This window comes from Danio rerio, chromosome 2, assembly GCF_049306965.1.
Source record: "Danio rerio strain Tuebingen ecotype United States chromosome 2, GRCz12tu, whole genome shotgun sequence".
NCBI classification, from domain to species: Eukaryota; Metazoa; Chordata; class Actinopteri; order Cypriniformes; family Danionidae; genus Danio; species Danio rerio.
This window is the reverse complement of record NC_133177.1, coordinates 34,653,755-34,679,647: the sequence shown is the minus strand read 5'-3', so window position 1 is coordinate 34,679,647 and position 25,893 is coordinate 34,653,755. Positions and strand designations below refer to the sequence as shown.

Genomic DNA, 25,893 nt, shown 5'->3' with positions numbered 1-25,893 from the left:
TGAGCTAGGAGGTGATTGGTTTTCTAAACTATTTCCCAGTTCAAGCTCGAGGGCTCGTGCAGCTTCACGAAGCCGCTGAGGAACAGACTTCGCCATGTTTATGCCGCCAAATGTCCCAAATAGTCCTCGCGGCAGCTGTGACGACATAACCTAAAACCTGCCTTGCAACGGTGGCCGTCTGTGGGCGTGGCCAGGCCAGAATGCATTTTCAATTTCAAATCGGCTTTCATTCGTCGCGATGTGTTAAATGAAAATGCATTATGTTTTTTTCATTTTCATTTTCATTTTGCAGCAAACATTGCACATATTTCTTGGAAAATGCTAACTGAAATACAGAAATACACTGCCTTTTACATATTGCATTATCGTTTTGTGTATTACATTTCAAAATTAATTTTGCTACACACATCCCATGCTGTTATGCTGAAAATGTAATCCTGCGTTTCCTAGACGCGAGTGTAAATGCATTTAGGACAAATAACATTTAAATGATCATTTTGCTACAGTTTCTGCTTGTACTTTATTCACATCAAATTCAGTTTGTGTATAGCATTTTCAATTTAATTTTGCTACTTATAAAGCTTTAAAATGTTGATACAATTTACAAATTAAAACAGTGTTTGAAATGAGAAATGCAAACAATGTAATTTAATTTACATTTTCATTCTGCACCAAACATTGCTCATATGTCTTGGAAAATGCAAATTCAAATACAGAAATACATTGCCATTTAACATATTGCATTGCCATTTTGCATATTACATTTTGAATTGAATTATGCTACTCGTATGCTTCCATATTAGTGTAGTTAAGATACATTTTAAGTAGAGTAGCTAATAGCTTAGCTCACTACATTTGTCAAGTAGCTTGCCCAACTGGTCTTGTGACCATTAAAATAAAGTGGTACCAAACATATATTAGGATATTTACATTTTAGTATAAAATAAAGTTGGTATGGTATGGTATATTTACAGTTCTGGTTGCATTACGACTTAAAAGTCCTTTAAGAGCTTCAAAATAAATTTTTAATTCAGCCTTGAAATGTAAGATGTTAGGCTTCTTCTTCTCCGACCACTTACACTTGTGTAACGGTTTATGAAACTTGCCTACTAATATCAAAAGATTTAGCATAATAAACATGGCACTATGTCTTTTTATCCACGTTAAATATGGCATCTCTTTTCTTTGGGAACACAAATGCACACTAGCTTTCTAATTTACATGACACTGTTCGTTTAGTTCAACTTTTAAAACGTTTGAAAAAGCGGCCGGAAGTGACTTTTTAAGCGTGCGGAAGCAAGAAAATACTGCTAAGCGGGACTTTTAATTTTCAACAGCGGTAAGAAAAGCAAAATGGAAAGCTGTGGATCTCACGCAAGCGGTTAAAGTTCATCACAAGACGGGTATGTGATTATGTTAATGCATATTGTTTATATATTTCAGTTTTAGCTTAATGGAGATTATAATGCTATCGTGGAAGCGGCATAATAAGCCAAGTCAAGCAGAAGAACAGACGTTTAATCTCGCAAAAAGAACACTTTACATTTCAAACTAAAAATGTGTAAAATATATAACTATCAATGCTTACTTTACAATTCTAACAACCTTGGTTTAAAAGCCTTTTAATGAGAGAACTGGTCAGTTATTGTCCGATCGAGTAAGAGGTAACGTTAACGTTAGCGGTTTGTTTACATCGTGTTGTCAAGTGGTGAACTGTCATTCATCGTCTAAAACGTTTTACCTTCAGTTATTCAACACAACTATCATTATCAGACGCAAAAATCAAACGTAAAAACTAATTTAAATGAATTTTCAATCGTATTTATAGCAGTATTTTGAATAAATCATTTCATAAATTAAACATTAACCCTTTTTACAACATACATTGTAAACTTCTACCCCTTCTACTGTACCATGTTATATAACTTATGTGTAACATCCCAGAAGTTACTACAGGTTATTGTTTGAGTATTTGACAGGCTGTTAAAGACATAAACTTGTTCACAGTGTGATTATGGCTGTTGGAGAGCTCTGTCTAATTGATAAAGATATATCAAGGTGAGTGTGACACTATTCCAGTACAGAAATTGCATATTTTAACGAGCTGGATTGTTTTGTGTCATGGTGATTTTAGTGAAGTTTTATTTTAGTCTTCTAGAGGTCTCACTGAATCCCAGCATTTCATCCCTGAATCTCCACTGCAATCGGCTCACTAAGATTGAAGGATTGACGACAGCATGGCACATAAGACATCTGGACCTGTCATCCAATCACATCTGTCGTATAGAGGGTTTAGCTTCCCTGTCATCTCTGCGCACCTTAAACCTGTCTTGCAACTTAATTACCAAAGTAGAAGGTAAGGCTTACAGTTTTTGTGGCAGAACATGCGGCATAACTTTGCACTAGGTTTTCATTACAAAATGAGGAATAGTGAAATAAAAATATGTCTGTTCTGATTGTGATGTTAAATATGTTCTTCTTGCTGTTATGCCAAACTGGTACATCTGTGGTATGGAGTTCTTCAATGCATATATTTATTTTCAGGGCTTGATGGACTAACAAACCTCACACGACTGAATTTGGCCTACAATCAAATAAATGACCTAACTGGTAGGTTAGATTGCAGTCTTGTTAAATGCGTTCATTCTTGAATGTTTTAAATTTAGATCTCTGAAAAATCTTACATTTAGGGGAAGAAATTAAAACTACAGTGCAGACGTTTGTAAATTCTCCAGATAAAAATTATTTTATTCTTACCAAGGATGTATTTATTTGATCCAAAGTTTCTACTCTGGTCCTTATTGCCACATGATCATTCCGTAATCATACTGTTATGCTGATTGGGTGCTCTAAAATTGACTTATTAAATAACTTCTATTACCAAGGGTCACAAAAGTTTTTCTGCTTATTTATTTGTTTATTCATTTATGTATGAATAGAAAATTTAAAGAAAACAACATTTATTTGAATTTGAAATGTTACGTAAAAAAAAAAACGTGTTTGCATTTGCACAATTTAATGTATCCCTACTGAATAATAGAATTTGAAAAATGGTACAGTATGGAACCGTAGCAAACATAATTATTGAACAAATGTGTATGAAGTCTCTGTTCTGTGGTTTTAGGTCTCTTGTATCTTCATGGAGCAAACTACAAACTGAAGTACCTGCAGCTTCACAGCAATCGTTTGGATAGTATGAACCACTTACTGCAATGCATGGTGGGACTGCAAAATCTGAAATATATCACTCTTAGCAAGGACGGTGCAGAGAATCCAGTCTGCAAAATGATAGGTTTGTTGAAAAAAGTTTGCAAAATGATAGGTTTGTTGAAAAAAGTTATCTTGGAAAACAAGAAAAGATAAAACGTAATATGAACTGGTGTTCGAGCCCCGACTGGGTCAGTTGGCATTTCTGTGTGGAGTTTGCATGTTCTCCCAGTGTTTGTGTGGGTTTCCTCTGGGTGCTCTGGTTTCCCCCACAAGTACAAAGACATCTGCTGTAGGTGAATTGGGTAAGCTAAATGGTTCGTAGTGTATTTCCTGGTCCTCCAAGATGGGGGTTGAGCGTTGGGCTAATGACCCATACGTCGAACCATCATAAAAATTTGAATGTTACAAACACCAAAATGGTGTGGCTAAATATCAACTTTGATATAAACAGCCCTGGGAGTAAGTATATATACACATCATTTTATTTAATTATTTAATTATTTATTTATTTATTTATTTATATGTGATACACATACATAGAAACCAAACTATACAAACAAATTTTGTTACATAGATATTTAAATTTATATATAATTTGTATCATATACAAATACATTTTATATCTAAATATAAATAAACATTTTCTCAAATGTATGCATGCATGCTTGGATGTGTGTATTTATATATAAATAATAAATATACATAATGCACAAACACATATAGTATGTCAAAACAAACTTTAGTTTTAAATGTGATTAATTGTGATTATTTTTTGCCCAGCACATATACAGTTTAATTTAGATTTATTAGCCCCTTTGTTTATTTTCTTTCCCCAATTTCTGTTTACCAGAGAGATTATTTCACAAATTTCTAAAGTTTTAATAAGTTATTTATATATAATCAGTTATATAATAATAACTGATTTGTTTTATCATTGCCATGATGACAGTAAATAATATTTGACTAGATATTTTTCAAGACACTTCTATACAGCTTAAAGTGACATTTAAAGGCTTAACTAGGTTAATTAATTTAACTAGGCAGGTTAGGGTAATTCGGAAAGTTATTGTATAACAATGGTTTGTTCTGTAGACTGTCGGAAAAATATATAGCTGAAAGAGGCTAATTTGGCCTTAAAATTAGTTTTAAGAATTGATAACTGCTTTTATTCTTGCTAATATTAAACAAGTAAGACTTTCTCAAACTATAAAAAATCTCTTGCTCTGTTAAACAGTTTTTGCAAAATGTTTTTTTAAAAAAAGAAAAAAATCAAAGGGTTTTCAACTGTTTCTTTATGCACATAAATTCTGTAGGTTGATTTGTTAAACTTATTTATTGTTTTTCTTATTTATTAAGGCTACAGGGAGATGGTTCTTCAATGTCTGCATCAAGTCACTACACTGGATGGAGTAGATCGCATGGGAAACACATGTCCATTAGCAGAGGACAGTCCTATGGACGTTCCTGGTCTTGAGGACTTCCTAGAGTTTTTGATTTCATCAGACACTAGTGTGAATGGAGAACTGGTAAACTAGTTTTACTATGCTTCATAATTTCCTGTATTTGTCTGTTTTTAAATGAGAGAATGACGTTTGAATGATTTTGAGTTGGTAGTGAGACACATGCTGATGTTCAGGGTGTTTTGCTGTTATAAAGGCAAAGTCAGATGCTCCTCTAACTACTCCACGGATTGATGAAGTCTTGACCCAGTTTCGACAGCGAGGTGGAAAAGCGTCTACAGAAAATCAAGAGAATGAGCAGCGAATTAAAAAACTTGAGCAGCAGGTTTCCCATTTAATACAGAAGGTACATTTCTGTTCTCAAATATTTCAATATTATCTCTTTCTTTACTTTCTTTTAAAAGCCGTTTTAACGCATTTTAATCTTTTTTAAAATCTTTTTTTCCCTTTATTTTCATTTTCTTGTACTTGTATTTTGTTTCTTTTATTCTTGTTCATGTAAAGCACTTTGAATTTCCACTGTGTACGAAAAGTGCGATATAAATAAACTTGTCTTGCCTTGATATTATAGAAACGGTGCAATTAAAAATGTGTGAAACAATGCTTTTCTAAATTTGACGTTTGTTTTTAGGTCCCTGAAAGTGATAGAGTCAACTCAAATAGTACTGCGCAGCCTTCTGTGATGCGTAAAGCAAAAAGAGACACAGATCAGACATCAGAGAGTGAATGTGACAGTGGAAAAGAGAACCAGCGGCATTCAAGAGTCCTGTTTCATCCCAGAGGCTCTGCAGGGAAAAAACTATCCAAGGACACCAAACCCAAACAGTCTGACTGGTGACATATTTTATGTGTATTTTTTGACAATTAGCACATCGACTTCTCATTACAGTTTACCGGGTTTGATTAATAATGTAATTTTCTCCAGCACAAGGCTTGAATTGTGTTTTGAGAGGCTTGTTTAAAATATTTACTTGCTGCACTCGTTCTCAATACAGTTTGTTTAGTTCTTTTCCATAAGGAGTGCATACGAATGGTGCATTCACTCAATATAGTTCATAATTATAGAAAGGCTCAATGCTTTAGACAAAAGCTTTGCCGCAGGCCAGTAATCAGGGCAGCTTATAAATTGTCCTTGCTCCTCCTACTTAAAATTGCTTGAACACATAAATGATTACGCTGTCCTGGAGTTGAGTTCATCTAGCTTTATCAAAACTCAGACTGCAATAATACATCAAACAATATGGAACTGTAGAGAGAGTTCACTATTGAGTTGCAGCAGTAGTTGATTATATACAACAATACATTAGTATGTAAATAAATAAGTTGTATAGTTTAAATTAGCATTTAATACGAAACATTCGACATGAATAACAAATAAGCCTTCTAAAATAGAATTAATAATATGATGAAATTACTATATGACAATTTTCAAAGGCTATTTTTGCTGTATTTCTTTTTAAAAAGTAACTTTTAATTGACATATAAATAAAAATAAAAATATAAAATAAAGAGGTATCACTGCTATATGTAAATTATAAATTTTGCTGCTGTATAAAAATATTGACACACTACCGTTTAGTCATTTTTTTTATTGTCCAAAGACAATTTAGCAGAACTAATTGATGGGTTTGTGCCAATGCTTGAGCATGGGGCACGCCAGTTCTTTTTCTGATATTTTGTACATATTAGACTGAAGTCTGATTATTATATTTATTTGTAAGTGTTTGATGATTTTGCTCTTTAAAAAAAAGTATTTTAGTATTTTAAATACATGCAACTTGTCCTCCATGTAATTTATATATACAGTACTGTGCAAAAGTCTTAGGCTACTAGTATTGTCACCAGAAAAGTTTTAAAGTTGATAGGTTTTTATATTTTTCTGTAGCATAAATATCAATTTACATTTCCAAACATTATTTCTTTCATTAATTGTAATTATACAGTGAGATTATTCTTTGCAAAAGGTTTAAAGTCTGTTGTTTCTATATTTTTCTGTAGCATGTTAGTTTGAAATTATATCAATTTACGTATCTAAACATTATTTCTGTCAGTAATTGTAATTATTCAGTGAGATTATTTTCTGCACTAGGAGTTTGACAACAGCCAGTGCTCCACACAGAGATCTGATCTGATCGTCATCCAGTCTGCCTGGAATGACATAAAGAAACAGAACAAACTCAAATGCTTCAAAAAACCCGCCTGCAAAGCTACAGTACTGTTCAAAGTTTTAGGCACTTGTGTAAAAATACTACAAAATTTGGATGCTTTCAGAAATAACACATAAATGCATACATACATGATACAAATATATATATTTATCAATTAACTTCATCTCTTCTCATTTTCACCCGCTGGGCTGGGTCGCGTCGCAGGGGCCGCAGTCTTAGGAGAGAACTCCAGACTTGCCTCTCCCCAGGCACTTCCTGAGGCGTTCTCAGGCCAGCCGAGAGACATAGTCCCTCCAGCATGTCCCGGGTCTTGCCTGAGGCCTCCTCCAGGTGGGACATGCCTGGAACACCTCTCTAGTTAGGCGTCCAGGAGGCATCCGAAACAGATGCCCGAGCTACCTCTGTTGGCTTTCCTTGATGTGGAGGAGCAGCGGCTCTACTTCGAGCTCCTCCCAGGTGACAGAGCTTCTCACCCTATATATAAGGATGCGCCCTGCCACCCTGCGAAGAAAACTAATTTCGGCCGCTTGTATTCGAGATCTTGTCCTTTCTCTCATGACTCAAAGCTCATGACCATAGGTGATTGTAGGAACGTAGATTGGACCGGTTTTGCCTTTTAGTCCAGCTCTACCACAAGGAATTAGCACATTGACCACATTACTGCAGCTGCTGCACCAATCCGCCTGTCAATTTCACGTTTTATTCTTCCCTCACTCGTGAACAAAACCCCAAGATACTTGAACTCCTCCACCGAAGGGAAGGACTTTCCTCCAACTTGGAGATTAACTTATATTAATTAAATTAAATCAACGTTTGGTATGACCACACTTTGCATTTTAAACACTTGGTAGACTTGCCCATATTTTTTTCAGGTAGCTTTGCATGAAGATTTTTGAAGGGATCTTAGAGATGTAACCAAAATTTTTCTGGATTTATTTTGTCTCAGTTTGTTCTGTTTCTTCAGAGAGACTAGATGATAATCAGATCAGGTCTCTGTGTGGAGCACTGGCTGAGTCCTTGTGCAGACAATACTCTCACTGTATATTTTTTTTCAGAAACACTGTCTGCGCGGAGAATGCATAATTCTTAAGGACTTCTCTCACCCTGCTTACAGTTTTCCATCCTGCTTTCCAGCAGGCGCTTCAGGCTCCCCCAAGCAAAAACCAGCAGATTAAGGAAAAGCTTTTCACCCAGGACTGTCTCCCTTTTGAACTCTGCCCCCCACTGACTCTATTGCCGCCCTCATACACCCTCATACACCCCCACACTCTTCTCATAACTTACTGCATACTCCCCATAAAAACTATTTAATATTTGCACATTTAAAATTGTACATATTCATTGCACTTTGTTGCACTAATTCATTTTAATTTGTACATATCCACTGCACATATACATTTGTAATTATGCTCATATCTATCTACATACTTCTGATTATTAATGTACATATATTCATCTATTGTAAATCTCTGATTATAATTAATACAACCTGTATGTAATGTTCATAGTACATCCATCTGTAAATATCACTATAGTTTTTCTATAATTGCACTTTGTAACTTCTAACTAGATCCTGCACTTGCTGCTGTTGCACTCCTGGTCAGACCTAAACTGCATTTTGTTGCCTTGCACTTGTACATGTATTATGACAATTAAGTTGAATCTAATCTAATCTAATAATTTCCAGAAATAATGTTTGGAAATGTAAATTGATATTACAAACTGACATGCTACAGAAAAAAATGTAGAAATAACCGATTTTAAACCTTTAAACCTTTTTGTCTTTTTACCTTTATTAAATGGATAGTAAAATATATTAGACAGAAAGTGAAGTGAGAGAGAGAGGAGGTAGGAACGGGAAATGTCCTCGAGTCGGGATTGAACTCGGGACGCCCTGAAGTGCTACTGCACCATATGTCAGCACTAACCACTAGGCTGTTGCACTGACTAATTTTTAACCTTTTTATTGGTGAAAATACTAATAGCCTAAGACTTTTGCACATTACTGTATATATGTAGGCATTATGTTAAACTGCCTCTCTTACTGGGATGAAACTTCTGCTAATATGAATTGTTTTTTATGTATTCATTGCAGTGTGGCAATTACACAGAAGCAGAGGTCCACAAAGCTGACTGTTTGTCCCCGTAGGAGTACATCAATCCAGAGCTCGGAGTCTGCTGACACTTCAGAATCTGTCAAAAGGGGCCCCAAAATAATCAAATCAGGCCTCAAAAGCTCAGGCCAATCGCAAGAGGAAACTTACAAAGTATGCAAACTGCACTGCTTAGGTTTGCCATTAAACTAAACGTGAATATTCAAAGAATAACTGCTTATGTGTTTACATGCAGGCAATAGTGGAAGAAAGAGACCAGGAGCGAGAGCGGCGCTGGAAAGCAGAGCAAGCTGCGAAAAAGCTTACTGAACAGGTCAAGAACTTGCAGACTCGAGCCAGCGAGGAAAAAGACCTGCAGAGTTTGGCCTTACACACCACAGACAGGTCAGGACAAACAGACAAATGCAGTTTCACTTTGTTCCAGTTGTTACCTTTGTGCTGAAATGAATGTGAATGATATGAATGCAAATTAAGCAGCCTAATTAAGAGTTCCACCGCTGACAGTCAAAGTAATATATATAGTTGCAACTTTTATTTTATCTCTCTCGTTAAAACATTCTCTCCCATCAAGGACACCTTAACATTCTCCAGCCATCCAAGTGTTTGCGGAGAATGTTTGGTTTGACATATTGCACCTAATTGGTGTCAGCTCTAGCTGAAATGTTGGATCGGAATACACTCGAGTATAATTAAATTTTATTAGAAGTTTCCAGAGACCCCACTGTAGGGCCCTGATGTATGAAGCTCCGCCATCCCACCTGCACGGCGCTTTGTGTGGTGTGATGATGGCCCTGATATTTTGCTCTAATATTATAGCCCACGCGCTCCCCCTGGTGATAAATCGTAATTATAATGGAGATTAAAGTCGTGGTGACAGGCACATGTCTGCTGCAGATCATCAATCAATCCTAATTGCCACCCCTGCAGCACTCGACTGCTAATGACGGTCGCCTCACAGCCCAGTTTGTGTTTCGTTAACTCTTCGTCTGCTGAGTGTGGGTGAATATGACAGCATTGTGTATTAAATGTCATTAAACTGATTTTTCAGGCTGAGTTCCATTCTGAAGTGCTCATCTCTGTGCTCATCTTTATAATCCAGAGTGAGAGTTTCAAAAGGGATGAACTCTTCTGCGGAACATCACAAATGAAAAGAATTATGGGAGTAAAAAGTGCCCATAAGTTAATAATTTATTAAAGTTAATAACCCTTCAAAATCCTTGATTCCAAATGGCCAGTTATGAGCGCTTATTTTGAATGACACTTAAATATGGTACCCATGATCCTTCCTATTTCAAAGTGACATTGAGGGGTGGATTTATTCTCATTTGGAGTGCTGCAAAAATGTATAATTCAGAGTGAGAACTTTGAAAGGGATGAACTGTTCTGTGGAATATCACAAATGAAAAGAATTATGGGAATAAAGTGTCTAAAAGTTAATTTCCCTTCAGAATTCTTCATTCCAAAAGCCCAGTTAAGAGCACTTTTGTTTGGAATGGCGCTTAAATATAGCAGTTATGATTGTTCTTTTTCAAAAATGAACTAGAGGGGTTTATTTATTCCCATTTGGAATACTGCAAAAATGTGTAATTCAGCTTTTTACTATTGTAAACTGTATCAGTGTGGATTAAATGAAAGTAGGCAGATGGTAAACATTCATACATACAATGTAAAAAATGCAGGGTTTCACACAATTTATTCATGTTGTTTAAGTTAAATCATTAAATTGATAAGTTTAGGTGGATTGAACATAAAGTTGTCTTCAAAAATCTCAACGATTGTGTTATTTCAGCTCATTTTAAATAAGTAGTTTGTACGAGCTGAAAAAATATTTTTTGAGTGTATATTGTGTATTTAAATCTTATTTGAAATGAGTTTTTTTTTCTCTCTCGCTCCTGTTGCCCCCTATTGTTCTATCAATATAATTTTTTAATATTGTTCTTTGAACCAATGTAAATTTCGTCAACAAAAAAAGGCTTGGAAAAAAACAGATAATTGACAGATCTGCTTGGTCTGTATCGTAACTGAAATCGTGCGCTCTGATCAATGAATGGTCAATGAATGAACCGTGCAATTCAGCAGATTATAACAAAACAATTGTTTTTATTTGTTTTGACCATGTTTTAATCTTGTCTTTTTTCATCAAGTATATTGTGCTGTTGTTCATTCATTGAGCAGATCAGAATTTTCATTCACTTTACTCTACAAACATGTCACGTTTTTGTTTCCAGCCATAGGCAACAAACATTTTCCCCCTTTATTTTTGTTGACGAATTTAAGTTTCAATTCATCGAAGAGTCTTGAAAAAAATGCTCACAGGTTGCAAAAAATGCAGTACAGCTACTTTCAACAATAATAATAATAAATACAAACGCAGATTATAATCTTTTAAGTGAAGTTTATTTCTAAACTAGTTTTAGAAGGATCACATGCTTATGATTGACCACAGCCGGTCCCGAATTTGCTAATACAGGATTCACCAATCAGATGATTCCTGAGTCACTATAAATAACCCAAGTCTTCATTCCACAACCATCTTTTTCTGGATGAAAACACTCTTCCTCCCCTTCTCCTTCCCCCTTTACCTAGATTGGGCAGCACAGTGGCCCAGTGGTTAGCACTGTTTCCCCACAGCAAGAACACCACCGGCTCTGGTCCTCGCCGAGCCGGTTGGTGTTTCTGTGCGGAGTTTGCACGTTCTTTGCGTGTCCGCGTGAGTTTCCCCTAGGTTACGTGGTTTACTCCCATTGTTTAAAGACATGTGTCATACGTAAACCGACTAAGGCAAATGGGCACCATAGTCTAGCTCCCAGCATCAATATATATATATATATATATATATATATATATATATTTTTTTTTTTTTTTTGAAGCTGTTCACCTTTCCCCACATTAGCAGGGGAGTTTTTGAGGTCTACCTGAGCTCAGTCTTCCCTCTCACCCTGAAAACGGGAGAGAGCTCTGGGCTCGAGAATCCCTTGAGCTCAGAGCTCTCTCCCAGGACAGAATGCCTTATTATAAATCATCAGCTGTGTGAACACTTGAAAGGATCATGTGATATCAAGGACTTAAATAAAGTCACCACAAAGAAAGTATTGCAATGTCAATATATTAAAATAGAAACTCGTTATTCTAAGTTGAAAGAAAATTCCTATTAATACTAATTTAATATATGTTTTAATTAAACTAATGTAATATTTAGTGAGGTTGAGAAACTTCTTTCAATACAACAAAAAAGCTAAAAGTTCATTAATGTTGAAAAAAAAAATTATTGTTATTCAAACATATTATGAGAAAGCAGATCTGCTGTTTCTGTTTAGGTTGAAGGAGATGTTACTAAAAGAGCGTTCAGATCGGGCAGGACTGCAGACTCGTTTGCAGGAGTTGGAGGAGAGGTACAGGTCTGCTGTAGAGCAGCTGGAGCAAGTGCGCAACCGGGAAGAGCAACACAAGAGGGCGCTGTGCATTCTGGAAGACAGCATGAGTCAAGCAGAAGCTCTCAGAGTTCAGCAACGTGCAGAAGAGGTAGAGGAACAGCCCAGTCCTGTAGTGAAACACATCCATAACTTCAACTGAGCACCAATGCAGTGTATAGACTGGCATTGGTTTATCTCTTCACTATACATTCAATAGCTGAAACAAACATATTTGCCATGTTGAGAGTAATTTTGTGAGATGGTTCCAGAAGCAGCTCTTAGATAAATATAGCAGTGTTTGGCTGAATTGCAGAAACATTGCAATTTCTTTTGACATTTCAAACCCTTTGAATTGAGAGGTACATTTTACTCCCGACCTTTTTATATATGTATATTTAAAAGGCTACATTGAGAAAGCTGTTTGAAGCACCACTTGAGCAGACGTCTACTTACGAAACCACTTTTCAGAATTAAATAATTCCATATAAACAGTATTAAAAGCAGCTGGCCTGCTATATTCTTTCAGATGAAGAGGACTCAGGAGTTGGAGAATAAAGCGTCTGCTTTTAAAAGGGAAGTTGAAATACTGCGAGCGTCTTCTCGACAGCACAAAGAGAAGCTGCAGCAGTTGCATGAACTACTGGCCTCCAGAGAGGAGATGCACAGGTACATGAGTTTCTTAGTTTCATAATAAAGGTACCATAGAGTGCATTGATTCAATATGTTGAATTGTTCTCTGATATCTACATAGTAGATATGTGGCTTTGGTAAAAAAAAAAAAAATCGCTCATTTGTAATTAAAAGAATTACGCCTATAATGAAAATATCATTTTTGGAACAGTCGTGAATGATGGCTGTCATGAGTTTGGCTCTAAAAAGTTTATTACATTATAATTATATACTCAAAAAAAGGGACAGACAGATGTGTTTAGAATTGTATTTTGAAGCTTTACCATAATTCTTTATGCCAGAATTAATATCAACCTCTGCATAAACAGATGGGTTTAATAAGGTTTATCACTATCCTTTCACTTTGGAAAAATCACAGTTAGAGCTGAGAAAAGTGATTCACGTTTAAATGTGCATTAAACACAAACTCTGCAATCTACATGTGTTTGTAGCCTCATTACAAACATGTGCAGCAAATTTCATAAATAACATGCCTCTTTGGGGTGGAGCTGAGTAAATTCATAATCTGTATATCCTGCATTTTGTGTTATGACAAGCTGTGAAAATTTTGTGGCTTGGCTGCCTGTTTAACAAACCTACTTCTTTTTGGTCTCCCTGCTTCCTTTAAAATAAGAGTCCCACATACAACTCAAGCCTAGATAAACTTAAACATAAGTGGAAAATGCTAATTGTTGTAATCTCATTAGAAAATTTTGTGGCCAATAAAATGCAACCTGGAGCACGCATATTATTGATTTTGTGTGGATCGTCAGTGTTTTCTTTGGATTGCCCTGTCCTTCACTGTGAATCTACAATGACAGTATTTAGAGTGAGGAAACAATGGTGTTTGTGTGGCTCATGGTAGGTCTTTTTCCATGTACCGATTGTATTATTCTGCTATGCCTAGGTATACCCAGATTTTCATTCTATGGCACCTATTAGAGTGAAAATGGCTCAAATTACAAAAGAAGAAATGTGTTAATTTGCACCTGTTTAACTGTTACAGGAAAGAGCTTTCTGCACGATTGCTTCCTGGTGGAACTGAGTTTAAAGAGGCTGTAGCCAAAGAGGTTGCTGCAACAGAGCAGAGATTTGCTCAGAAACAGACTGATCTTGAAGAAAAAATCAGGGATGCCAGAAGACAGTATGCTGCTCTGGAGGAGGAGTTTCGCATGGCTCTCACTATTGAAGCAAAGCGTTTTACAGAGGTAACATTTAAACTATGAGGAAACATAGTCTGAACATAGTCTTATTTATGATTTTGTGACAGTAAGTTTTAGTTTTCTAATTGAATCCTCAGAGCAGAAAAATAAAAGTAAAAAAATTACAAAATAAAATAGTATTATTGATATAACAATTTAAACTTGCTTTTACCAATTTTTTTCTACATTTTTTCACTTTTTAGATTTTAAGTTTAACTTTTAATTGACTCTCCAAAACAAAAGCAGTTAGAATATTTTGTAATTTTGTTTAGTAACTTTCTTTAAAGTAATTTTTTATGTTTTTCATCTAATATTTGTATTTTGTTTCTTATTTAAAATGTCATTGGGCTCTATTTTGACAATTAATACCCAAAGTGCAGGGCGCAAAAGCATTAAGGTCATGTCAGAATCCACTTTTGCTATTTTAAGGATGGAAAAATACACTTTGTTCCGTGGCACATGATCTAACAAGGTTAAGCTTATTCTCTTAATGAGTTATAGATGTGTTTTGAGAGTAAACCAATCAGAGTCTCATCTCCTATTCCCGTCGCACCATGGTGCATTTGCTATTTACATGGCAGACTTTGTAAGTGGAAAAACTGAGCGCTTCACTAGCAAGAAAACAGTTAAACAGAGCATGTACAACGCAAGAATGAGAGATGAACCTCATTTTTTACTTTCACTCTTGTGGATAAGGAAACATGTTGTAAGCACAAACATATATTAGCCTTTACATAATTAATTTTGTTTGTTCAACGCAAAGATTTGTTTCAAAACTATTTCTAAATTCAGTTCTAATTTCCAGCAAACGAATAAATGAACAAATAACAACAAAGTGTGGTCAAAAAAGGGAGTTATATCCCAATACACATTCTGTGCCCCATATGGTCTAAAACCTGACAGGTGGACAAATCTAAGCTTGTTTTTAATAATAACAAATAATAACAAATATAAATATGCATATAATAAATAATACTGCTAATAATAATAACATTATACAAAAGCAAACTGTTACGAATAAACTGAAAAAGCCCCCCGAGATGAAGAAGGCATGAAAGTATGGTTTTTATATTTATGTTGGCTTGAAAATAATAATTTTTGTAATATTTTAATCCTTTAATTCATTTGTAAAGATATTTGCATAATGCTATACACCCTGTGTGTATTAAGCAGTGTGTAAGCAAGGCGCATTTAAAATGCAAAAATACATTTTTACATTTAAAAATGTACAAAAAAATAAAATAGTCAATAAACAATTTATACAGTTAAAACTGATATTATAATAAATAATGAATCAATTATGATAAACACATTAGTATAAAAGAAAGAAACAAGCAAACATAAATAAAAAATGAATTGAAATAATTCAATAATTACAAAATTATGCAAAAAAAAACAAATATAAACACAATTTAAATTAAAATGCTACAACTGATAATAATAATACACATTTGGTAAAAATAAGTTATTATGTAAATAAATGCACAAAGTACTATAATGAGTAGGAGAAAAAGTATTCACCCATTTATTTGTAACCAGATATTTTACAACTAATATGACAGATTTATATTTTAGGGAAACCTATTATTCCTTTTTACAAGAAACTATAGATACTTTTTACATTTAAGGGCAGGGATGCCTTAATGCTGACCTTAATGTGTTTTGCATGTTTACTGTATATATTTTGCAGGTAAAAGAAGGCTTTGATCAGGTGTCTGGTGAACTCCAGGAGTTGAAGTCGATTCTCAACCAGTCTCAGCAGAAAGAGAAACAATCAGCCTCTCTGGTGCAGGAGCTCACAGCTATGGTGAAAGAGCAGAAAACACGACTTGCTGAGCTTCTCAAAGCCAAACGAGAAGCTGTCAGTGAGTTCAAGGTAAAATCAAAGCGTTTTACCTCAGTTATATATAGAGTTTTCCTATTTCTTTTTCCTTTGGGGTTTTGTATCAAATTACGCTATCATAGAAATAGACAGCAGTATTATCGCACAAATGAATCTAGCCCAGTGTTCTTTTTTCAGGGTTTTTACTGAGTCTTAAGAAGTTTAAAATTTCTAAATAAAATACTTAGGCCTTAGAAAGTCTTAAAGGGATAATTCACAGAAAAAAATTTTAATTCTTCTATTATTTATCCACCCTTCACTTGTTCAAAACCAATTTGAATTTCTTTCTTCGGTTGACCAGAAAAGAAGACTTTAAAAAAAAAATACTAGTAGTAGCAGCAGCAGCATCCCATCCTCCGAAGGATGCAGACTTTAAAGGTAAGTGCTTCGAAGTCCACACAGGCTAAACCAAGCATTTTGAAATGAGACGATCTAGCCTACAGAGGACTGTTCTCGTCACCAGGTAACCGTAACAGCTGCTGTTAATAAGCGCTGATAAAATTTGTAATAACTTTTTTGGTTTCAGTATTTTTATTATTAGAAATTTTCACAGACATTTACTTAAAACTACACTTAAAAAACAAAACAAAAAAATAAACTTAAAACTTGCATTCAAACAATTAGACATTTGAAAAAAAAAAAAAACTAAAATAATCATAAAAAACAACAACAGCAAACAACAGTCATAAAAATAATAATAAAAAAATTATAAAATAAACATGCATTCCCCCAACCAACCACCCACCAGTGCTATCAAACAATAAGCATAGGTACTAAAGGCATAGTAAACATATTCACAAGTTTGTAAAAAGGATATAAAAGAGGACCACATTTTTTCAAATAACAAAACCTTGTCTATTAGGGTATATCTGATTTTTTTCCAGATGTAGTGTACCTGTTAACTGTTGTCAGCCATAATTTAAGAGTTGGCACTTCTTTTTTTTTCGAAAACAAAAGGATGAGTTTTTTGGCAAAGATCAACCCATATGAAACAAACTGTTGTTGTGCTCGTGTAAGTCTCAAAAATTCTTCGAAAACTCTGAATATAATTAATATAGGATCTGGTTCAATCGGAATGTCTAATGTAACAGAAGCTGGAAATATCTTTCCTTTGATCCATACATGTACGCATAAAAATGTAAACTGTCTATAAAATCACTCTTTTATAGAACATGTCATACTCATTTTGTTTTTTTTAACAAGTGTTTATATATCCAAGTAAAATAAACTTAATTCATACATTTAATCCAAGGTTTTCTATTAAAAACGTCCTGCCGTTATCGGCGCACAATGAATCTTGGGAGGTTTGAGGCCTCGAAGGATCCACCGGCTGTGTCCTTCATTACCTGGAAAATGAAGGATGCATTTTGAGGCTGCGTTTGAAGGAGCGTTCAAATTTTTTTTAAATGAGACAGCCTTTATCGCGCCGTGATGACGCAGCACACTTCGAATGCATCCTTCGAAGAATGCAACCTCTGAACTGAGACACAGCTTATCTAAGTCAATAGCCGCATTTCCACTTTCGGGCCAGTGCGAGCCATGGCTTTAATCGGGCCGGGCCGGACAATAGCCCGGGAGGTTGAGAAATGAGGCCGAAATCATGTCGCGTTTCCACTGTCGGGCTGATAGCTCACAGCGCGTCACACAAACACCGCCTACAGAACGTCCCCGAATCAAACGTCACACAACTCGCCCACTCCAGCGGAAATGAGGCAGATAAAGCACCCCATAGAATCATCACGAAACCATTAAAATGAAGACAACCGAAACAAACAAATGACACGTTACTGTACAGCAGTACATGAAATGTCTATACGCACAGACCTGTGTATTTCCATTCATTACATTTGTTTACTCGCCGACCGACTGTTGGCATTGTGCATTGCTCTCGCAACTAACGGACCCATCACAGTGAGCGCACCCGTCCATAGTATAAAGCCACAGAAATTCTCCTTTATAACTCGATACAGCACGTCTTATTAAGTGTTTCTGGCACAAGAAGAGCGAGAATAAAATATAGCCGTATTTGTTGCGCTCAGCAGCTATTTACTGAAGCTCTTCATTTAAAGTTTCATTTATAAATTTAACCACATCATATAAAAACATAAACACTTGTTTGAGGATATAGAACACATTTTGTGTTTGGACTTTCCCCAGATGAGTTTAAAGCAGGACTGAGTGACAGAAAAAAAGGTAGGCTAGATTCTGCATTCACTCACCCAAATATTGCTCTGTTTGCGCGATTTGATTAATATCATCGAATCTAAATACTTTATAAATAATATTTCAAACCTTCTCCGGTGTTTATTGTTTTTTGGAAATATCTAAAATCTTTTTTTTTCAGATAGGTCTTTGTAAAATGAAAGTTAGGCTATAAGTGGCTTTAAAACGGTTTGATTTATGTATTGTATATAGGCTACCTACATTGTTATTGCTAGCTTTTGTTTATTTTATATTGGTTTATTTATTTAATGCGATTTTATATATATCCGATATTTGTAATTCTTTAAATTATATTTCAATATAGCTTAGGCTATTTTATCAAGAAATGACACTATATTGTTTAAAGTCTACGAAAGTGGGCACGTAATTTGTTAAGTTTTATGTCTTTCTGTTGTATTTATATTGTGTATTATCTCAATATCTGCCCGCTCGCGGCATCAACAGAGCTGTGAAGGGAGCGCTCTTGCCCGGTCTCACACACAAATACAGGCATTTAAACGCGCACAAACACACCTTTTAAACTTGACAAAAACTCTCGAAAACCTTTATTGTCTGCTGTGTTTTTAATATGGTGTAATGATTATTATGCACTATTGAAACATAAAGGAGGACGCAGCAAAGAACGTCACTATAAATTAAAACTACTTTATTATTTTATGCAGCAGCCTTACATTTAAAAGGAAAACATAAGGGTGATCATATGCAAAAAGACCCCAGACTATAAGGCCAGATGTTTTCTTTCCCTGTGTGTGTTTGGCGCATGTGCTCATGTGCGATCAGAAAACTGCCCGCCTCTCCTTTCACTCCGCCCCGAAGCCCCAGCTGGCCCTCATTGGCCCAAGGTATTCGGCGGGCCGAAAAAGGCCGGCCGCTGGCCCCAAGAAAGCCCCGCTTTGGCCCGATTAAGCCCCGGAAGTGACAGTGGAAACGCCACTGGCCTTGGCTCGCCCTGGCTCTCTCGCTTTAGGCGCGATAGTGGAAACGCGGCTATTGGGTGCCAGAATCCAGCATTCTTCAAAATATATTTTTCTGTGTTTAACAGAAGAAAGAAACTTATAAAAGTTTAAAACCACACATTAGGGTGAATAAATGATTTTCGGATGAATTATCCCTTTAAATGTGCTGAAGTATTGTGTTCTAGGTTGTAAATATTTAATCAAACAAGTCTCAGTTGTCCTCTTCCCATGTTAAGCTAACTATAATACTCATTAAAATGCTCCTACATCACTTCAGAATGTACTTTTGTTTTGTTTTCACTCTATTGTTTTGTAGTTCTCTTTCGCTAGTCCAATTATAATACTGTATAACACAAATATAATATAATGCTGTATCATGACATTGAGACCATGATGCTCTTATTGAGACCAAAATATGATTTAGGTCTTAAATATTATTCATAACAGTCTAAAAAAGTGGCTAGAGAGTTTTAAATTTGACTTAGTGACTCAGCCCTGCTTTAGTATCATATCATCTTTTTGTTATTATATGGTTGTGATTTCAATCACTTCCTAGGTATTGCTTCATTATCCTGTTTTTGCTTTTTAGACTCGTGTGCAGTCATTGGAATCCAGGTTAGAGGATGATAAACGACTGAACCTGCAGGTAGAGCTTCTGAGGAAAGACAAGTCTAAGCTGATCTCTCAGCTCACCGCTCAAGAGTCTGTCATAGATGGACTGCGGGCGGAGAGGAGGATCTGGGGCCAAGAGCTTGCACAGCAAGGTGCATCAGTAAATAAAGATACAGCCTTCGGAAAACAGACAGATAACGTTAGCTGTATTTTAACTTGGTTTTGCATTCATCCTTTTGTTTAGGTGCATCTCTAGCACAGGATCGTGGTCGACTGGAGGCCAGGATTGAGGTTTTGTTATCCGAACTGGAATCGCAGAAAAAGCAGAGTGAAAGAGACAGCGATTCGCTCAGGATTAAAGCTAAGATTGTTGATGACCAGACGGAAACGATAAGGAAACTTAAAGAGGTAAAGCCCTCACTCACTAAACTGTATACAAATTTATAGTATGCAGAGTATAAAGATATTAGATATAAGTACCTATAATGTATAGATATGATTTCTTTCAGGTGAATATTTATTGGATTATAGAATTAATTATATGGAATGCTAATGAACTAATTATATTTATCACAAATATGCTTTAATTTCCCAGAGATGGGTTGCGGCTGGAAGGGCATCTGCTGTGTAAAAACTTGCTGGATAAGTTGGCAGTTCATTCCGCTGTGGCGACCCCGGATTAATAAAGGGACTAAGCCGACAAGAAAATGAATGAATGAATATGCTTTCAGTGCTTTGTTTATAATACAGCATTTTAAGATAACCAGGACAGCGTTTAGATATCTTTCTTTATAAATCTTCAATTGTTCCTGTGGTCAGAATTTCATTTCAAAATCTACACTACTGTTTAAAGTCTGTAAGATTTTTACATGTTTTTAAAAGGATTCTTTAATGCTAATTAATATTTTAAGCATTCTGATATGCCGATTTAGTGCTCAATTAACAGTTTTTATTATAAGGAAATTTTAAAAACAATTGATCTGTATAATTATTTGTTTAATGAAAAATATTTTAGAATGACTTGTTGAATAAAAAGTTTATTAGAATGTTTTTATTTTAATATATATAAGCATTTTGTAATGCCATAAGTATCTCTACGGTCATATTTTGATTTTAATGCATCATTGATAAATAAAAACACTAATTTCTCTCATTCGTTTTCTTAAAATAAATCGTAATCAAAACCTTTCAGTGGCGGTAAATATTATATGAGTATTTTGTATTGCTATAAATATCTTTACGGTCATATTTTGATTAACTTAATGCATCCTTGCTAAACAAAAATTAATTTCTAATTTCTCTAATTTGTAATAGGGGACATTCTGCCAGAAACATACATTATTTGTCCCTGAAATAAAAACAAACACAGTAAATAAAAAGCATTTCATCCCAAAAATATCTAAAATGGACTGATGTGAGTTGTTCTGTTAAGGAATATGTCATTCATTTGCTTCTCAGATCTTTTTTTTTTATTAAAAACACTGTAGAAACACTGTCATTACAGCTTTAACACTTTTGTTATTTTAAAAACTGTTAGCAAATTTAAGTTGTTATCATTGACTGATTGATTCAATTCAGTTGCTTCAAAACATGAAATAATAAATAAATTCTACAAATAAATATGACAAATATATAATATGTATAATTAATAAATGTATAATTTAGATAGAATGTCCTATACAGAAATAAATAAAAACAAATGGTAACCAAAAATTTTCATTCATTCATTCATTAATTCATTTTCTTTTCGGCTTAGTCCCTTTAATCCGGGGTCGCCACAGCGGAATGAACCGCCAACTTATCCAGCACGTTTTTACGCAGCGGATGCCCTTCCAGCTGCAACCCATCTCTGGGAAACATCCACACACACACTCATTCACACTCATACACTATGGACAACTTAGCCTACCCAATTCAACTGTACCGTCTTTGGTCTGCGGGGGAAACCGGAGCACCCAGAGGAAACCCAAGCAAACGCATTGAGAACATGCAAACTCCACACAGAAATGCCAGCTGACCCAGCCGAGGCTCGTACCAGCGACCTTCTAGCTGTGAGGCAACAGCACAACCTACTGCGTCACCCAAAACTTTTCAGTGATAGTTTAATTATGATTGTTAATTTTATTCATTAAATATTAAACAAAACTTTCAACGACTAAAACTGTATGTGCAACAGTGTCAGATGTCATTGCCTGGTTCATTTCGTGCAAATTGCTTCCAGGCATTGCTGGAGCGAGATGAGCAGATGCGTAAAGTTAGTGATGAGAGCATGCAGGAGCAGAGAAATCTGAAGCAGCAGCTGGAGGAGGAAAAGTCGTCTGCATTGGAGCTCAGAGACTCGGTGGAGCAGCTCAGTCTCAGGAAGGAGGAGCTGAAACAACAGCTGTTTGATAAGGAGGCGGAACTTGATGAGGTTAAAGAGACATACAGGTATGGAATAACACTCTTGTATTGGAGTATTGGAAACACTCTTGTATTGGAAACTGAAATTTTGTTATCATTTACTCAAACATCACAAATCTGTTTGACTTTCTTTCTTCTGTTAAACATGCAATTATTTAGAAAAATGTTGGAAATCAGTAACCACTGACTTCCAAGGTATTTGTTTTTCTTACTATGGAAGTCTGTGATTAACAATTTCTATAATTTTTTTCTAAAAATGTTTTGGGGGGCGTGAACCATTCCTTAAAAGTTGTTAAATACAGTCTTGTTTTTTTGTCTAATTTTAATGTACTAAGTTGCAAATATGTGTCCCTTCAAAGCTGGTTGATTTGGTTCATAGATTACACCTCTTTGGGTTCCAATGCTTCTTGAAAGTACTTGAATTTCAGACGCATGGATTTAAGGTCTAGAAAATACTTGAAAACAAACACAGGTCTTTGAAAGTGCTTGAATTAAATTTTAAATTAGTTTTTGGTGTTAAATCAACATTTGCCATGCTGAGGAAAATAAAAATTCTTTATTTAAAAAAAACTTAAGTTAAAGTCTTGTACAAGAACTGTGACAAATAATACACATTTTATAAAAAACTTCATAATATAAATGTTTTGAATTCTGTAACTTTTATTAAAGTCCTATAATAATAAATGTTTAAAACAGTCTAAATTTTTTGAAAAATGACTCATTCTAAAATCATCACTCTGGCATTTTTAAAATGACTATGAAGTATAAGTGAAATGTTATGATATACTATGTTTAAACACTCACATTAACAGATAATCTGCACCAAAAATCTGAACCAATTGAAGTCCTCAAGAGGATTTCATATCCGATTCTCAGGAGGTGAAAATCAGACATAAATCAGGCTAAAACTCCTGTGGTCTGAGCCTGGCTTTAGGTACAGGTAGGACTTTTATAGCGCTACATATGCTTGGGGTGTGAATTACAATGGTGCTTGATTTATATTTAATGGCACTTCAAAAAGTCCTTGAATAAGCTGTTTTCAAAAGCATGGAAACCCTCTTAATGAATACTTAAAAAAAAAATCCCTACAGGAAAAATACTTTCAGAAACATCATTGCTAAAAATGGGCAGGCACTAATATACTCTAATGGAATAATCACCAATAACTAATAGCTAGGCCCGTACACGGAATCTGCGCATGCAGATAGCCGCACATTTTTAGCCCTTTGAGTCTATTTATTTACTTGTGTAAGTGTGTGTAAATTCATATTAATTCAGTTTTAAATTAATTTCAGTAATATTATTGACAAATATAAAAATGTTCATTTGATTTATTTACAATGCAGTTTATAAAGGTAAAATTTTCTGTCTTTGAGTAGATATATTATATGAGAGACTTTGTTTACCAATTCAGTGGATCTAATTGGATTTGCATTGTAAACATTAAGTAAAAATTAAAAAGGTATTATGTTTTATTTAATATATTAGGTTTTTATTTACGATACTCCCAAAATCATTACGGTTAAATCCACAAATTTTTTTTTTTTTTTTTTTTTACAAAATTCTGCACGAGTAGCAAAAAATGTCAGCAGATTCTGTCTGGCCCTACTAATAACCCATTTCATTTACTTATTGATTATGGAACAATACATCATTGTTTTAAAGAATGACAGCTGATGTCTCACTCATCACACAATTGTAATCTGTTAAATTCAAACCTAACTTGTGCTTTTGCAGGGCCTCAAGTAAGAAATGGCAGGAAAAGGCAGAGGTGTTGAACAGGCTGGAAAGTCAGGTGAAGCGGATGAAGGAGGCTTTTGATTCCAAGGAGAAAACCCTGATTGAGGAAAGAGACAAAGCTTCGCTAGCACACAGGTAATGTATAAGGTGGGCTGCTAGTCCTAATATGACCAATGGAGAACAGATTTTTAGACATTTATACTGATTTATTGTTTTATTAGAGCGGCAGTGGAGAAGCTTCACTGTGTGGATGATGCATTTCGTAGACAACTGGAGTCTCTACAAGCTTCACATCAGGCGGAACTACTTAGACTTGCAAATGACAAACAGAAACAGATAGAAAAAGCCAATCAGAAGGTATCACTGCCAAATAACACTAGCATTTCAGGATGGATTTATTATATTTTTGTTTATATTGATACATTTGTGTAAACTGTAGGTATGTGCCATTATTATTTTTTTAATATTGCATTTTATTATTTATTCATTTAGGATTTATAATTATTAATGCATGTTATTAATATTAGAATTATTTTAAAACTATACTAATAAAACTATTTAACAAAGAAATGTCACTATGAAACTATTGAACTAAAGTATGTAAATTTTAAACAATTAAATTTTTAATGAACATTTTTAATTTCTAAAATATTATTAGAATTCCATATAAACAGAGTAGAACAACTAAACCAATTAATGTATCTGTTTTTAATAATAAAAAGTTCCAATAATTCTCTAGTTCTAAGGAAGCCTTTAATGTGCAAATTGCTTCAACTGTCCACTAATTGAATCTCCTGATGAAGAATAATATGATGAAGAGTAAACTAGTGCTTTTTTAAGACTATATATTTTTTTAACCACAGGTTCTGCAGGTGGAGGAGGAAATGCGCCAGCTGCTTGAGGAAACTGAGAGTAACAAAAGGGTAATGGAAGAGAAAATGAGACGCCTCACACAAGTGCTAAAAGACTTTTAACACTATGCATTACAAACCTAAAGACAAAAATACTTGGAAGAAAAGATTTTCATGACTTGTGTTGTGTAAACAGGAACATAGCCTGAACTGAGACTGTGCATCTGAGTGTTTAGCCTTTTGTGTTTAGCTGTCTTATTGGCTTTTTACTCCCATTTTCTTTAACAGAAAACTGGCGTAGCTGTGAAACTTCTGTCTTTTAATGAAAAAATACAAAACATCAGTAAGTTATTTTTGTTGAACTGTACATTGAGTGTACGGTATCATATAATGCACTTTTTTTACATTTTTTTAATTAAATTATAAATCATTTGTTGTTCATTGTACAGTGTGTTCTTTTTAATTCATTAGTTAATTCTTTTATTTAATTAAATTTTTTTCAAATGTACACTTCTCAAAGCACTGAAGTGGGTCAAATCTCTACCAGGGGTTTGCAAACTGGGCACAAAGTGGTCTGTGAAAATTTGGAGAAAATAAAATTGTAAATAAATTAAAATATTTAACGCAATTCATTAAAAAACAAATATATAATAACATTGAAATAAATAATAATGAATAATCAAAAATTTAGTATTTGAAATATTTTATGAAAAATATATAAATGCACATTGGCAGTAGAATAAGCTAATTTTGGAATGCCAATAGTTTGATTAAATTAAACATACATATTAGATTAAAATAAATAATAGATTATATTACTGCAAAGTAGTTTAATTTTTACAAAGAAAAATTAAGATTTCAATGAATAAATAGGATTAAAATATATTTTATTGTTAGAATTTTTATGATTAATACATAAACATGCATTCACATAAAATAAACAACAAAAAACTGGATTTAACTAGTCTTATTATAAAAATAAATACACAT

General features: G+C 34.5%; 1 protein-coding gene across 2 annotated transcripts; it reads left to right on the top strand.

Annotated features, from left to right (window-relative positions):
• The first annotated feature begins 1,332 nt into the window (after positions 1-1,332).
• lrrcc1 (leucine rich repeat and coiled-coil centrosomal protein 1) lies at positions 1,333-25,339 on the top strand. 2 transcript variants are annotated; one of them, XM_685289.10, is made up of 20 exons: positions 1,333-1,403; positions 2,008-2,058; positions 2,151-2,356; positions 2,545-2,610; positions 3,125-3,292; positions 4,567-4,736; positions 4,867-5,016; positions 5,302-5,504; positions 8,934-9,105; positions 9,188-9,336; positions 12,270-12,474; positions 12,892-13,031; positions 14,041-14,242; positions 15,927-16,112; positions 19,887-20,061; positions 20,154-20,317; positions 22,131-22,339; positions 24,050-24,187; positions 24,274-24,409; positions 24,916-25,339. In XM_685289.10, the coding sequence occupies exons 2-20, from the start codon at positions 2,015-2,017 to the stop codon at positions 25,024-25,026; spliced, it is 2,994 nt and encodes a 997-aa protein (XP_690381.2). In that variant the 5' UTR covers positions 1,333-1,403; positions 2,008-2,014; the 3' UTR covers positions 25,027-25,339. The 2 variants fall into 2 exon arrangements, with proteins under 2 accessions (XP_690381.2, XP_073783165.1); XM_073927064.1 differs by having other exon boundaries at positions 2,135-2,356.
• Positions 25,340-25,893: the final 554 nt, after the last annotated feature.